At 42.9% G+C, this 15,422-nt stretch overlaps 1 protein-coding gene across 7 annotated transcripts in view; it reads right to left on the bottom strand.

Moving 5' to 3' along the window:
- Positions 1-15,422, bottom strand: part of LOC115156746 (cAMP-specific 3',5'-cyclic phosphodiesterase 4D) — a 60,731-nt gene that overhangs the window by 43,134 nt on the left and 2,175 nt on the right. The window contains exon 1 of one of the 7 annotated variants that reach the window (XM_029704392.1): positions 10,469-11,459. The exons of 4 other annotated variants lie outside the window; for them this stretch is intronic. In XM_029704392.1, the coding sequence (XP_029560252.1) occupies positions 10,469-10,545 (77 nt within the window). In that variant the 5' untranslated portion in view covers positions 10,546-11,459. Of the gene's footprint in view, positions 1-2,131; positions 2,874-10,468; positions 11,460-15,422 lie in introns of those variants that run through there. 2 more of the 7 variants (XM_029704391.1, XM_029704393.1) reach the window with 2 other exon arrangements.

Raw genomic sequence — 15,422 nt, 5'->3', positions numbered from 1 at the left:
ATGAAAGGCTTTTCAGACGTTTTGACGGATTATCATTTTTGCTCACTTAGACAGCTGGAACTCGGGGCAAAATAACACCATTTAAATCATATGATCCTAGGTTCTCCAACAAGGCAAATTGATTATAAAGCAGGTCCATATGCACCAACAACCACATACAGAAGGCCACACTTAAAGCCCTACTCCTCCAGAACAGACAGCTAAAAGGCAGGCGATGAAGCGGCCCGCGGAGACCGGTTACAACAACAACAGGAAGCTTCTTTATTTGGGTTGTGGTATCGATTGCCCTCGGCCCACTAATGATAGAGCACCAGACTGGCAGCTAGCCTCTCACAGTCTAATCTCTGTTTAACCCAGAAGTAAAATCTTGCGTAATTTGGTCAGCTGCATGTTTAACTTCTGTGTTCATACGTGTTAGAATTGGAGAGTTCACACCAAAAAAATATATATAAGTCTCCACCCTTGCAAAAGGAAACTCTTAGCCAATTCCCCCCCCCCCCTTCCGATCTGCGTGAAGCACTCGAGGCAAAGAAGTTTTAAGCACCTCCTTCGACTAACCCTGATTCATCCAAATAACCAGTGAAGAAAACCCCAAAACTGGAACTAATACTGCTCTTTATCTCACCCATCTCATCCCTTCAATCTACACGCAGAGTCTGCCCACGGGAGATTACTCACAGTCAGGAAGCCATTTTGCTCTCTGGGGAGCGAGGCTGGGTCGGGGAGTCATTCAGAAGCTTGCAGGAGTCCCCTTGTTCTATAATTCCCTTCAGTGGCCCATCTTGTGGTCATACAGCACAGGAGGGTGAAAAAAAACGAGTGGGCTGTTCTCACTGGTAGGAAAAGCTCTGGTACACTACAAGTGCGATTGCTTTTTCCAGTAGACTCTAAGCCTAAACCATCCAACTGAATTAAATATACAAGTACTTTCATTCCAGAATTTCACACAGTTGTTGGTTATTGTTTGGGCATATCCTACATATTTTTTTGGGGGGGGAACAAAATACATTCTCTATCCAAATAAATTCCCTAATGATATTGTTGAGGAGATACAAGAGGCCAGTGATTCCCTGCCCTCTGACTCCCATACTCCCAAATGTTCTGCATTATATCTGATAAACATAGATCAGGCATGAGAAAAGGCTCAGAGGAATGAAATGTAAACATGTCTTTATGTCTCGATTTCCTCACTCCCTACTGGCATTGAGGATTGATTATATGGGACATAAAAAATCTCCAACTTCTTGAGCCCTGTGAGAAGATTCAGAGAGCTTTGTTGGAGAGCTTTGTTGTACAGTATGTCCATAGTGTGTGTGTGTACTGTATATACAGTATATATGTGTGTGTGTGTGTGTGTGAGAGAGAGTGTGCGCGTGTGTGTGTGTGTGTGTGCGCGCGCGTGTGTGTCTGTGTCTGTGTGTGTGTGTGTGTGTGTGTGTGTGCGTGTGTGTGCGCGTGTGTGCGTGTGCGTGTGTGTGTGTGACTTGTTCTCCCACAGCCCACACAGTCTAATTGATAGTGGAGGGGAGAAGCTTCGAGACGCTTCTATGCAGCTGTTTACAGAATTGCCTGCCTGCCGATTGTTGCTGGACCTGCCTGTTCTCAAGTCTCGACTGCTATGCACAAGGCTACTGTTTTAAGGTTGAACATACATATGTAATGTAGGAGGACATCCTTGAAGCGATATCGCTGTAGGCTACAGTATGCGTTTTATGAATGATCCCATGAAGCTAAACAGCTAACTATTAAGTTAGACTCAATGGAGAATACATGGTAGGGTAGTTCATTTGGAAATTGTTGGGGGGAAATTTTTACTGCTACAGTATCCCATTGATTAGCTGTGATTAGATCAAGATCAGAGAAAACAGACATTCTCCGTTTCACAAAGAAACCCCTTAAAGTTTCCTTTCATATACTGTACAGTAGGACTGTGATTATAAAGAAACCTGGGATATCTGGGATAAATCTTTGTAATCACAGAAACGGCTTATTTGGAGTCATCTCAACAGCCATTATCGTAACTTTCCTTTGAGTCATTGTGTCAATTTTAATGATACCACTCCAAATGGTGCATTCTACAGCAGCATACAAATGGCAAGGCAACAAAATGTAGATTTGTTTAGCATATTACCGCCTGCGTTTTTGTATGATGTCAATAGGCCTGTTGACGGAACAGGGCGATCCACAGACATTCCCGTTCCGCGCTTTGAAAGAGCGATCAGCGGAGAAATAGAATCCACAGTTTGTTGGCACACTCATTTTTCACCTTCCTTTTCTCTCTCTCTCTTTCTCTCTTTCGCTCTTTTCTTTTTCTCTTGGTGCTTCTTCCCAGGTTGTCATCTCAAGTTGCCATCCCTGTACAGCCCATTGTCTTTTTCTCGTTCTGTCAGGAGGGTCAACTCTTCTGCAATCACCCTTGGTTCTTATCACCTCTAAGGCAGAAGCTATGCCCCGGGCTCCAAAACATAGGGAGAATAATAATGGTAGAAATATGCATTTTATCTGTTCTTCAAGCACCTAGATTCTTCTAGTTCCTTTCTTCTTCAGCGTTGGTATGAAACATCAATGACAAAAGCACATGGATGGGTTGTTGAAGCAAAGCCAGAAAACGCAGACTCTGCCTGCTGTCAATTTCTCCGTTTGTTCTCAGTGGCTCTCAGTCTCGGTACTTCTGTCCATGTTTCAGGTTTCTTCAGGTTTACAAACGGAACACCGTTATTGTCTTCTATCTGTTTCCCTCTGGTTGTTAGAACTTAATAAACTCAGCACTGACTCCTGTCCCTGTGTAGTCCTACAGGACTGGAAGCAGTCGTTCCTGTGTACCAGCCTGCCACTCTAACCCTATGCTGCCTGTATGAGAGAGCGAGGGTGTGTCTCTCTCTCTCTCTCTCTCTCTCTCTCTCTCTCTCTCTCTCTCTGTCTAGCTCTCTCTGTGCGTGGGTGTGTGTGTGTGTGTGCGCGCGCGCGTGCTAGACAGGGAGCAAGTTTCACTGTGAGGTCATGGCTAAGAAAGGGGGCGTGGCCCCAAGGAGCATGGTCACAGCCTCCTCAGAATGTCTGACACATTAACCCTTTGTTGCACTTCCACGAGACTGGAACGCTTATGGAGTGCAGTGTGAGTTAGTTTAGCTCCTAATACATCAATGTAGTAATTAATAGGGACAACGTCCTGTGCAGATAACATCAGAGCACAACATTCTTCGATATTCTCCCATTGGGCACAGGAAACATATTATTTCCAGAGTTATTCCTATGACCAGAAAAAAGTGAACTATTCCTCGATGTTAAAATGGACATGACGAGCTGCTAATAATAATAAAAACACAGGGCTGTCGATACACTGCAGCTGCAGCGTGACTGGATGTAGGAGGAAGCATGTTTTCTGTTTTTTTGAATGGTGTGATGTAGCAGAGGGTTTGGTGAGGTGGGGAAGGATGGCTGTTTTCTGGTTGCCTAAAGGATAGGTAGTGAGTCATAACAGGAAGGGAGTATAATGATGGGGTTACTTAGTACCTCCTGGGGCACAGGTCTCCCTAAGGAATGACTTGTGGTTTTGACCAGGGATGGGCAACCAGCTCAGTCGCGGTCTCAACTTACTGTTGCTAGGTAGAATAGTAAAATACACCAGGTGCAATTTTAAAATGTGGTTGTGCATCAGTTTTTCTCTTATGTCAGTCACTGATAGTCAGTCAATTAGCCCATGTCAGCTAACAGTATTTACATTGGTAAGTTAGTCTAGCGGCCAGCGATCTAAACTTGTAGTAATCATGGTCGAATTACCGATCGTGGGGACCCCGTTGATTTTGTTTGTCACTCTCACTCAAATATCATATAAAAAACGACAAACATTTGTCATCACGCCTCATGGCAAAATGTACAAAAATGGCAGCAAACTTGCTTTAAAACTGCAATGTTTTCTCTACCCCCTTGGCAAAATGTGTGGAATTGCACAAATTTCACTCTAAAACGTAAATGTTTTCAAAATATGAAACCTTACCCGGCTGACCCACTCTAGTCTTAATAGGAGAATTTACAGCGGGACGTTTTTGACAATAGACCAGATATGAGCCCTAAAGTTAAATTCTATGAATGTGATACAATAATGTATGGAATCGACTATAAATGTTGTGGCAAATATAAAAAAGTGATGAAGCAGACAAAAACATCTCATTGTCTAAGTATTCAGAGATAACAAAAACACTACTTGGAATAATGTGAAATCAGATATGTAAAAGAAAAAATAAGTAACTATTTCTACTGCAGTCCTGTCAACAGCTCTTTTCTCCTCAACAAGAACGAGGCCAACAGATACATTAAAACACATTCTGAGAATGTAAGTCTTTTGCAACAGGGTATTATTGGCAATTACCCCCATGTGTCTTCCTCATATCTATCTATCGGGTTGCTGTATACACATTAATCATGTAAAATGGACGCCACTATATTTACTCTGTTTGAGAGCCCTTTTGCCAATGCACTGGTTATGAGTTAATCAGCACAATGACTTGTGCTTTGGCAGGTGGGCCTATTACTAGCATATTAGTGGACAAAAAAACATTACTGCCTTCTTGGGATGTGATATGTACCAGATGTCCTTTTCGCAGAGCAATATTCTATAAATGAAAAAAATAATATTTGGACTTATTTCACCACAGAGCAAAAATAAAGTAATCAAAGAAGATGAATAAGGAGCTAGAAGTGCAAGGTCAAATACATTATTTCTGGCCTCTTCTTGTGGTGTGAATACACACTGGGCTCCTATCTTCTCCAATTTCTGCATTATAAAGGGCTTGGGGAGGCCTCTGGCTCCACGTCACAATCCTGGAAGCTGGTGGACGTCTGAGGAAAGCCAGACTCCAGTGTTTAGGTCTGGTCAACGTCTTCCCATTTGTCCTGAGACAATGGTTCTAGAACAGAACATTGGAGCTATGTTGACCGGTCTAGATAAAAAAGGCAGACTATTATTGTCACAAACTCTGACAAGCTGAGTCAGACTACAATAGGCATTCCACCAAGTGAAAAGTAGGGCATCAAGTGAAAAGTAGGGGCATCAAGTGAAAAGTAGGGGCATCAAGTGAAAAGTAGGGGCATCAAGTGAAAAGTAGGGGCATCAAGTGAAAAGTAGGGCATCAAGTGAAAAGTAGGGGCATCAAGTGAAAAGTTGGGCATCAAGTGAAAAGTAGGGCATCAAGTGAAAAGTAGGGGCATCAAGTGTCACATGTAGTGTCTGTCTTTTTCTGTCTTCATTTTAATATTGTCAAATCACCTCATTACTAAAAAGCTTAAGAGTGAACAGTAGAACTTGTCTCAGTGTTTGGTCTATAGGCATTGGTCAGTAACCTAGGGAACGCTACAGTTAGCCCGCATGAGCCAGACTCAATGGTGATGTGTCTGTCTGGGGCCACCGCAACACTGGCTGCATGGGCCAACAACATCCCCATACATCAAAACTAATGGACCCGCTCAAGTTGAAAAGTAACATTGGTGCCATGCGTAGACACCGTTAACATAAACAGCCAAAGGAAACAATGACACAAATCGGATTATGCCAGAAAAAAAATGAGCACAGGGGGAAACACAGAAAGGATAGAGGGAGAGTTTTGTCACAGCACCCATTATATTAGCTAAACGTGTTGACTTAAAAAAAGAAGCCAAAACGGTTGTCACCCAGCTAGGAGCGAACCTGCTCGAGTATGGTACTTGCCAAAGCCTATATATATATATCTCTCAGGGACGTCAAATGTTATGTTATGGCATGTACTCTGGTGGGGTATCAGTGTGTCACCGTATGAATCATAAACTGCCGTCTGTCAGTGATAGGAGGTCTCAGATAGGCCTGAGGACTCGTCAGGAGTGGGCTACATAACCTAACCCGGCCCCGCCCTGGTCTGGAGCCCTCTTCTATGTAACCCTATCTGGCCCAGGCATGCACAGTCACAGTCCCCACATCACTGTATCACCCCTGAAGCATGGCCAGGCAGACTAATGCACTGAGATAACACCGTGGCTAGGTATGTGTGTATTTCCAAGTTTATGTGTTTGTGCATGACAGTTTGCGCACTGTTTCACCCACTTTCTATCTATATATCGTATTCTAGTCATGGCTCTTCCTACATAACACATTTTCAAAAATCTGGATTATGTGTGTTTTACTGCACTACTGCACTGTTATGTATTACTGCACTGTTGTGTATTACTGTATTACTGCACTGTTAGAGCTAGAAACACAAGTATTTTGCTGCACCTGCGATAATATCTGCAAATCTGGTTACGTGACCAATAAACGTTGATTTGATTTGATGAGTGCTTGATAACAAAACAATGAATAATCCTCACAGTTTGTTCCCAACCACTGTTCCTTTGCTCAGCCAGTCTCCATGCAAAAGCTAGACACTTCCTCCCTCTAGTGGTCGCAAACAAGTCCTGGTGCCCTGATACTTCCACAACACCCAGGGCAGCAGCCACATGCCATGTGAGAGAACAGAACAGGCTTCAATACAGAGGTCAAGTCAGGTCTGAACAGACAGGGCTCAGAGTTAATACCTTGTTAGAACACTACAAAAGCAAGGCATTAGATGCTTGATCCCTCTGACACCTATCAGGACAGAATCCTCCTTAAACAGTACGAATCGTATCTGTTGAAGGCAATTTACTAAATGCTCTAAATTAGTTCTAACCAATCACGCTATCGTCTTCAAAATATGACCCAAAACAATTAAACTGGTTGCCTGTAAACAATCAATTCTCAGTCGACACGGTGTGAAATATAAACTGAAAGACATTTGCCACAATGTCAGGCCCAGACTGGGCCTTGTTGAATTGTGGTTCATTGATGTGATCTGGGTCTGGACAATAGGGAGGTAAACAGGGAGGCTTGGAAGCGAGCGGCTTGGCGCGGTGACAGCCAGAGTTGGCCCAGGCCAGGCAACAGCCACGCTGGACTGGATCGATGTGCTTTGGGAAGAGGGGGGGTTGATTGGGGAAATCAGTCATGCTGAAAATATGGAGCAGAGCATTGACGCACATGGACAGTGCCCAGCCACAGCAGCGCTTATCGACTATTCTGGGCTCGGGGCTATTTTGGGGACCTGTGGACACTGACACTGTTGTCCTGTAATTGCATTACCTCGCTTGACACTCTAGATATCTCTTATTAGCACCCCTATTCAGATCCTCGCTGAAACTAGACAAAAAGAGCAGAACAGATCATACTCTACTACTAACCTGGTCTGTAGCCCTTCTCCTCTAGAGAACTACGGCCCTTAGGCCTAGATCATAGACGTAGAACACAGACTGTACTAAGGCGATTCATTATTAGGAATCCAAACATTCCTTTCAGACCAGAACGAATAACCGTCTATTCCATTGCACCTCGTTAATGTACCATCAATGTATTATTAGTTGACTTGAACGGTATCGAACTGCAGTGAATCCCATCCATCTCTGCTAGAGAAATTGTGCCAGTGATGTCTCCAAGTCGTAATGGTGTCCTGATACCAAATGTTACAGAGATGAATGGTGGCCTGGTACTACCAGAACAAGCTTATGAGCTTCTATTGTGATGGGTTGGGAACACATCTAGAATATAACAGACTGCTTTGTCTCGGCTCTGGGGAGAAAGTGTGTGTGTGCGTGAGTGAGTGCATGCGCGCTCATGTCTGTGTGTTCACAGGGATTGTCACTATTGGGGCCTAAAGATTTCTGAAGCCAGCAGAATTCTATTATGACATGCAGGGCAGAGAGAGGCAGGCTCCAGTGGCAGACAAAACAAAGGATAAACCATCCCGTTATTAAGTCACCCTATATGGCGCTTTCCCTGAACATGTACACTATAACTCTCTAATCGATATGCATGACTGATTTACTATGAATAGTAGTTATTCTCATGAACAACACTATTACATAGTTAAATAGAGCCATGAATAATAGTTATTCTCATGAACAACACTATTACATAGTGAAATAGAGCCATGAATAATGGTTATTCTCATGAACAACACTATTACATAGTGAAATAGAGCCATGAATAATGGTTATTCTCATGAACAACACTATTACATAGTTAAATAGAGCCATGAATAATAGTTATTCTCATGAACAACTATAAAATAATACCATGTATTGTTGTGGAATAACTCTCTGTTAACTCTGTTGAAAAACTCTGTCACAGACTACGAGAATCTTTGTAGATTAAAATGTTTCCTATGACACCAATTTAGACTTCCCTAATCCCTACATGAACTCCACTTTGGAACGGGTTGGCGAGACATGCGGCAAGACATGTGGCGATACTAATCTGGTCATATTATGGGCGAGTGTTCTGTTCTGTTGTCTGTGCGCTAGATCTCTGTCTTTGATCTGCTCATATGATTGTGCCATAATCACAGCTGGAGGACTGCTTGGAGGCAAAGGGGTAAGACTGAGATCAAAAGACAGAGTTACTAAAGCTCCCCCATCATATTTTCATGTTTCTCATTTATTTAACTCACGGTAGAGGAGTGAAAATGTGAATTTTGGAATAATGGATTAGGCTATATGTCATTTGAACTTTGGCTTTTTATTATTTTATTATTTAGTTAATAAACCAGTATCAATATATTTTCTTGGAGAACTTGGGGATTTGACATGGGTAACTACTGTATACGTAACCCCCCAGAAATATTATCAATACCTGACAATTCTGAATACTTTAGTGTGACACTATGGCTAACCCTCATGGTGTGTGTGTGTGTGTGTGTGTGTGTGTGTGTGTGTGTGTGTGTGTGCGTGCGTGGTGAAGGGGTCTATCCTCATATGGGATCATGGCGTGTCTGATCATCGTGACTCTGCTTGGCTGCGGCCCATCGCCCCCCAAGGAAAGACATCAATGGACACTGGCTGTGCCATCGATACCCTGGTCCCAGCGCCCTCAGGGTGGGACACCCAGAACAACAAAACGCACCACAGCCAAACTTCAAAACACACCACAGCAAAACACACCACAGCCAAACTACAAAACGCACCATAGTGAAACTACAAAACACACCATAGCAAAAACACACCACAGCCAGACTACAGTGCCATCACAAAATGCCCTAGAACATAACAAAATGCTGAACACTCCAAAATACTCCATAAAAACACTGAAAACACACCACAGAAAACTGCTGAAACTAAACAAAGAATAGCAACACCACCAAATGACAGATCTTTGGCTTGAACATTGGCTTCTCTTGTCACCCACTTGAGGGTGTTTTAGCACCAACTAAAATGCTGAGTATGTTACTATAAATAACAATCCCGTGGCATATCAGGACTTCCCTGAAAGGCAGATGTGCACAAAGTGATACAACTGAAACCAAATGCAGACAAGTACAATATGGTAGAACTGTTAGGGATAGCACTTCTGTACAGCAGTGAAACTTTGGTTGTTAAAAGACACAATGATTTTGAATGGAGTCTACTTCTCAATAATATTCCTCGATGATAACCTTATGAAAGTTTACCATCCACTACATAAGAAACCCTTTTGTATCACCAACAACAGGTAAAAAAGAGGCAACACATAAAAAAAAATCATTATTAAGGATTAATTCATGATCATTATCCTTATTTAATGATGATTAATTATGTCTTACTGGTTACAAGGAGAAAAATGTAATAATTTGTCATGCGTAATGAAGATGAAAAACAACATATAATAGAGAACATACAGTCCAGTATTTGTTAGTGATGGGGGGATCGATACAGTTACATATTGCGATATAATTTTTTTACCATATTATATAGATATTTTGACTCCAAGTATCGATTTCTAAATTGTTGTTTTGTTGCTAGGTAGCGTTAGCTAGCGCTACACTCTTAGAAAAAAGGGTTCCAAAATAGTTATTCGGCTGTCCCCCATTGGAGAAGTCTTTTTGGTTCCACGTAGAAGCCTATTGGGTTCCATGCAGAACCCTCTGTGGAAGGGGTCCTAAATGGAACCAAATAGTGTTCTACCTGGAACCAAATAGTGTTCTTCAAAGGGTTCTCCTATGGGGACAGCCAAAGAACCATTTTAGGTTCTAGATAGCACCCTTTTTTCAAACAGCGCAATCGGCAGTACCTGTGCCAAAACACCAGTATTTTTCATCCTATAGCTTGTTCTCCATCTTCTTTTTAAATAGTGAGCCAACAGGTTTTCAGGACTTTTATTTCCATGACTGATCAAAACTCATTTTCTCGTGCTCTCTCTCGTCTTTCTGCAGCAGACATACAGTGAGCAATATGTTTGGAACATAAAATTGCAGTATCGAATCGCAATACATAATAGAATCGTGAGAATCACAATACATATCGTATCGGCACCTAAGTATCGTGATAATATCGTATCGTGAGGTCCCTGGCAATTTCCAGCCCTAGTATTTGTACAGTACACACACACACAGTACAGTTGTGTCAGCAAGTAACTCATCACAACAAACAGCTTACACCACAGGACTGTACATACCCAATGCATGAGTGCCTTCGAGAGGAGGGGTTGCTATGCACAGCTTTCCTGGGGAAGCGAGAGTCTTTGTTCATCATTGCGCCGGCTACTTCAAAGAGCCAAAGTTACCGGTGGAATTCAGAGACGCAACAGCCTTCAGATGACAGGGGATGAACAGAATGGACTGCAACATTTATGTGGCCTGTCTGGGTATTATTAGTTCTGTTCAGTTACAAACTAAACACGGTACAAGACGGTCCACAAAAGCATCTACTGCATCTAGCAGAGACACAAGAGGGATTAATTCAATTTCTGCACGGTCAATAACAGGTTTTCACGCAAATGTTAGGGCTGGTTTGTGTCCATGCAATTCCTGAGAAGAAGAGCATGTTATGATAAAGTAGTGCCTTCATTGAAAAGTAGAAAGCTCAACTGAGCCACCAAAGTGCTACAGGATCTGGACCCTGCAGTGGGGATATGTCCTTTTTTTTCCTTTTTTTTTTACTGATAAAGTTCACCTAACTCTGTGTAAACACACCTAAAAAGGCAGAATGATGCCTGTTAGGAGCCCATCTCAAAAAGCATATGAGTTTACCGACGGGCCAAATCAAATCAAATTCAATTGTGGCTCATATCAGCTGTCAGCGCGGCGCAGGTCTGGAGCTAATTCCCTGCTTGTTTTCCGTTCTGCTCACCAGCAAGAAGCCGAGATAAACTTTTCACTTTTACTCCTCACATTCCTAAATAGATTAACAGCAAACTCAATCTTCCCAATAGCCAGAGGACTGACAGGGGGAGGGGTGCGAGAGTCCTCCAAATAGGGTCCAAAAGTCGCCTTAAAACAAATACTGCGCTGATCTAGAGCCTAGGAGCTGCTTTTTTCTTTGTTCAAATAAAAGCTTGAAGAACTTTATAAAAAATCAAGAGAGACAGAGAGAAAATAATCCCAAAGATGCTCCCAGGAGTGTGTGGCCCCTCAACCGTCTATATCAGACTCTCTTCTCTTCTGAAACTGCCTTGGAACAACAGACAATAACACTAACTCTGCCGAGAGGGAGGGAGGGAGGGAGGGAGGGAGGGAGGGGGAAAGAGAGAGAGAGAGAGAGAGAGAGAGAGAGAGAGAGAAAAGAGAGAGAGAGAGAAAAGAGAGAGAGAAAAGAGAGAGAGAGAGAGAGAGAGAAAAGAGAGAGAGAGAGAGAAAAGATAGAGAGAGAGAAAAGATAGAGAGAAGCGAGAGAGAGAGAGAAAAGAGAGAAAAAAGAGAGAGAGAGAAAAGAGAGAGAGAAGAGAGAGAGAGAGAGAGAGAGAGAGAGAAAAGATAGATAGAGAGAAAAGATAGAAAGAATAAAGAAAGAAAAGACATAGAGAGGGCCATAAGATGAGAAGTTGGAGCAGTCTGAATGGTGCTAGGGGCCGGGTTGTACTGCTGAAGCCTACCGGGACTATGCTAGTGAAGGGGGGAGGCAGGAGGAGAGAGGTATTTTCTAATCCCAGATGCAAGGTTCCATTGCGGTCCGCTACGGATGCCTCGTCTAGTTCCCTATAGCTCCGCTACAAGCCGCAGTCATAGGACTGACCTGCTTCCAAATGAGGCAGCGGCAACTCACCCCGGTAGCTCAATAAAACTGTGTTTTTTTCAAAATCCAATAGATAATGGGAGGGGGAGGTGTCATGGACATGGAGTTCTGTCTGAGTGCTTAAACTATGGAGCGGCTGCGGATCCGACTTTTCCCTGACCTTTTTTTTACGTGCACTAGTCCAGAAGCTTCTGCGCATGTGTTTATTCCATATACACAGTCTGAGAACAGGCTACTCTGGCGAATGCTGCTTGTTTAACCTTTTACACTCATGGGAATTGGCCTATATGGATAGTGTTAAATAGAAATGTTTCTTACAGAAGAAATATGAAAAACATGTGTATAACCATGGTAGCAATTAGCATGAACATTTCCCTTCACTGGAACTAAGGGGCCTAGCCCAAACCATGAAAAACAGCCCCAGACCATTATTCCTCCTCCACCAAACTTTACAGTTGGCACTATGCATTCGGGCAGGTAGCATTCTCCTGGCATCCGCCAAACTCAGATATGTCCGTTGGACTGCCAGATGGTGAAGCGTGATTCATCACTCCAGAGAACGCGTTTCCACTGCTCCAGAGTCCAATGGCAGTGAGCTTTACATCACTCTAGACGCTTCGCATCTTAGGCTTGTGTGCAGCTGCTCGGCCATGGAAACCCATTTCATGAAGCTCCTGACGAACAGTTCTTGTGCTTGCGTTTCTTCCAGAGGCAGTTTGGAACTCGGTAGTGAGTGTGAAGATTTTTACACGCTACACCCTACAGCACTCGGCCGTCCTGTTCTGTGAGCTTGTGTGACCTACCACTTACGGCTGAGCTGTTGTTGCTCCTAGACGTTTCCACTTCACAATAACAGCACCTACAGCACGAGCAGGGCAGAAATTTGACAAACTGACTTGCTGGAAAGGTGGCATCCTCTGACGGTGCCACGTTGAAAGTCACTGAGCTCTTCAGTAAGGCCATTCTACTGCCAATGTTTGTCTATGGAGATTGCATGGCTGTGTGCTCGATATTATACACCTGTCAGCAACGGGTGTGGCTGAAATAGCCAAATCCACTCATTTGAAGGGGTGTCCACGTACTTTTGTGTATATATAGTGTATGTCACCTGTTAAATCCACTTCAATCAGTGTAGATGAAGTGGAGGAGACAGGTTAAAGAATGATTTTTAAGCCGCGAGACAATTGAGACCTGGATTGTGTATGTGTGCCATTCAGAGGGTGAATGGGCAAGACTAAAGATTAAGTGGGGGGGGGGGGGGGGGGGGGGGGGTGCAACTCAGTTTTAGGAAGGTCTTCCTAACGTTTTGCATACTCAGTGTATATGCATAATAATCTTTCTCCTTTTCATATGTCCTTGAATGTGCCCTTGTTTGTGAGTCCTCAAGTTATTCATATGAAAACAGACTCATATTGTTTATGGTCATGCTTCCTCTGCAGCAGTAAGATCATTTATTTTTTATTTTTTACATGAAACAAATATCTCCTGCAGCTGGTTAGCAGCAAAGAAGGGTAGGCATGTAGTACGGTATGTTGCATGAGGCTCCAGAGTGACTAGGACATGGGTGGGAAACATACGGGAAGGAAACACATCAATCCAACAGTCTGAGCATAAGACCAGAGGCAAAAATATGTATCTACAATACATAATATAGCAGCCTCTGGTGGAAATTAGATGTATTACATTGTTTCATTGTTTGTCCAATTTCAAAAAAGCGAGGGACAATTTTGATCCCATAACATGATTCAAACATTGGCCCTGACGTTGTTTCTAACTGGAGCACTATGCAGAGCCTTGTAAAACCAGACCCAGAGCCTTGCTTTACTATAAACAGGCTACTGTTGTGTTCAAGACAACTGTCTGGTGACCTAGACAGAGAACCAAAAACCCATACCCCCAAAACAAAAGTATTAACCTGAGCACAATCAGTGTAAAAGGACAAGGATGTGGGGTTTTTGCGCTACGTCATGTCTGTTGAGTGTCATACAGAGGGTAAAGCAACTGCGGGAGAGCTGAACCACCTGGAGGCACTTGAAAGTGAATGCCGTTGGGGTCAGGCCTTGATACTTTACGCCTGCTGACGCCGGACAGCACTTAACAATCCTCAAGACCAGACAAACAACAGGACTGAACAACATACAGTAGGATATGGTCGAATTGTGTTGCTAATGAAACGAGCATCAACGCTATGAAAAAAGGATTTCTCACCTCACTTTGACCCAGTCAAAGGTATTTTTCTAACAATCAACTAAAAACCAGTTTGAGGTGCAGTATTTTCATTCATCGCTCAGAAATTACGTTACATTTTTTTTTCTTTTTTACTGTGACTCACTTTTATTAGGGAACTGCCTGTCAGTCCAGCCGTTTTTCTTAGGCAATCAACATAAAACACAATGCTTGACAACAAAACAACACATTACACCGGAAGGAACTACTGTGGTTTCCTCCAACATGGTCTCCAACATTTCCCTCAAACTAAAACATTTATCGTCTCCTGCCCTGATAAACTTAAGCCGCCTGTCTGTACGTTTTTCCAACAGACTGCTAGTTTGTTTAATTCATCCCCTTTCCCAGCCATCCTGCTATAACTCATCTCCAACAGTTTGTTTCGTTCTCGTTGTTAGGGGCACTGTACATTCTCAGGGGCTCAGGCCCTTTACAAGGCTCCGTCCATACAGGATGGCCCCTCTTTCTAATTATAGTTTTAAACAGACCAAATTTCCATGAGATGGACAGATCTGAGATAAACCATAAAGATGGAGTGCCTTTCTTGGTTTAAATCACACACTCACAGGCAGGACCATTAGGAGTAATGTTTAAATGCCCGAGCAAAATGATCCCACCAATAAAATGTAATAAAGATGTATGAGCCCGTAAAAAAAATAAGATGTTTATTTATATGCGAATTAGAGGCTAACCTCCACATAGGTGACAAGGTTTTGTGCCATGTCAACAGTCTCAGGGTTTTTACGTTTTTAATGGTTGCTGAAACGTTAACTTGCTTACAACAATTGAGAGACACCTCTTTAACAGTCCAGTGTGCTTACTTCTTACTTCTTGTGAGGGTGTGTGTGATGTTGATGAGTGCCATTTTCTCCATTCCCCTAAACTGCACTTTGCACAAGCAACACATGGTGTATAAACTGGAAACACCAATCCCTCTTAGGCAGACGCGGTCACAAACATATGAGAGAAAAAACCCAGTTAGTGTTTTGCTGTTTGAAAAAAACTGTCCTACCCGACAAAATATTTATTTTGCTCCAACGCAATTAAGGTCAAGTTCTCTTTAATCGGCCCGGCTGCTTCGTCTCTTCAACACAAACACAGTAAATATTTGATTTGCATCAATATCATGGGTTACGACTAGTGGGAATGGCGTAACAGGGTCATTAAACAAA

The sequence above is a fragment of the Salmo trutta genome, chromosome 21 (assembly GCF_901001165.1).
Source record: "Salmo trutta chromosome 21, fSalTru1.1, whole genome shotgun sequence".
Classification (NCBI taxonomy): domain Eukaryota; kingdom Metazoa; phylum Chordata; class Actinopteri; order Salmoniformes; family Salmonidae; genus Salmo; species Salmo trutta.
The sequence above is the reverse complement of the archived record's forward strand: the minus strand, read 5'-3'. Positions and strand labels throughout refer to the sequence as shown.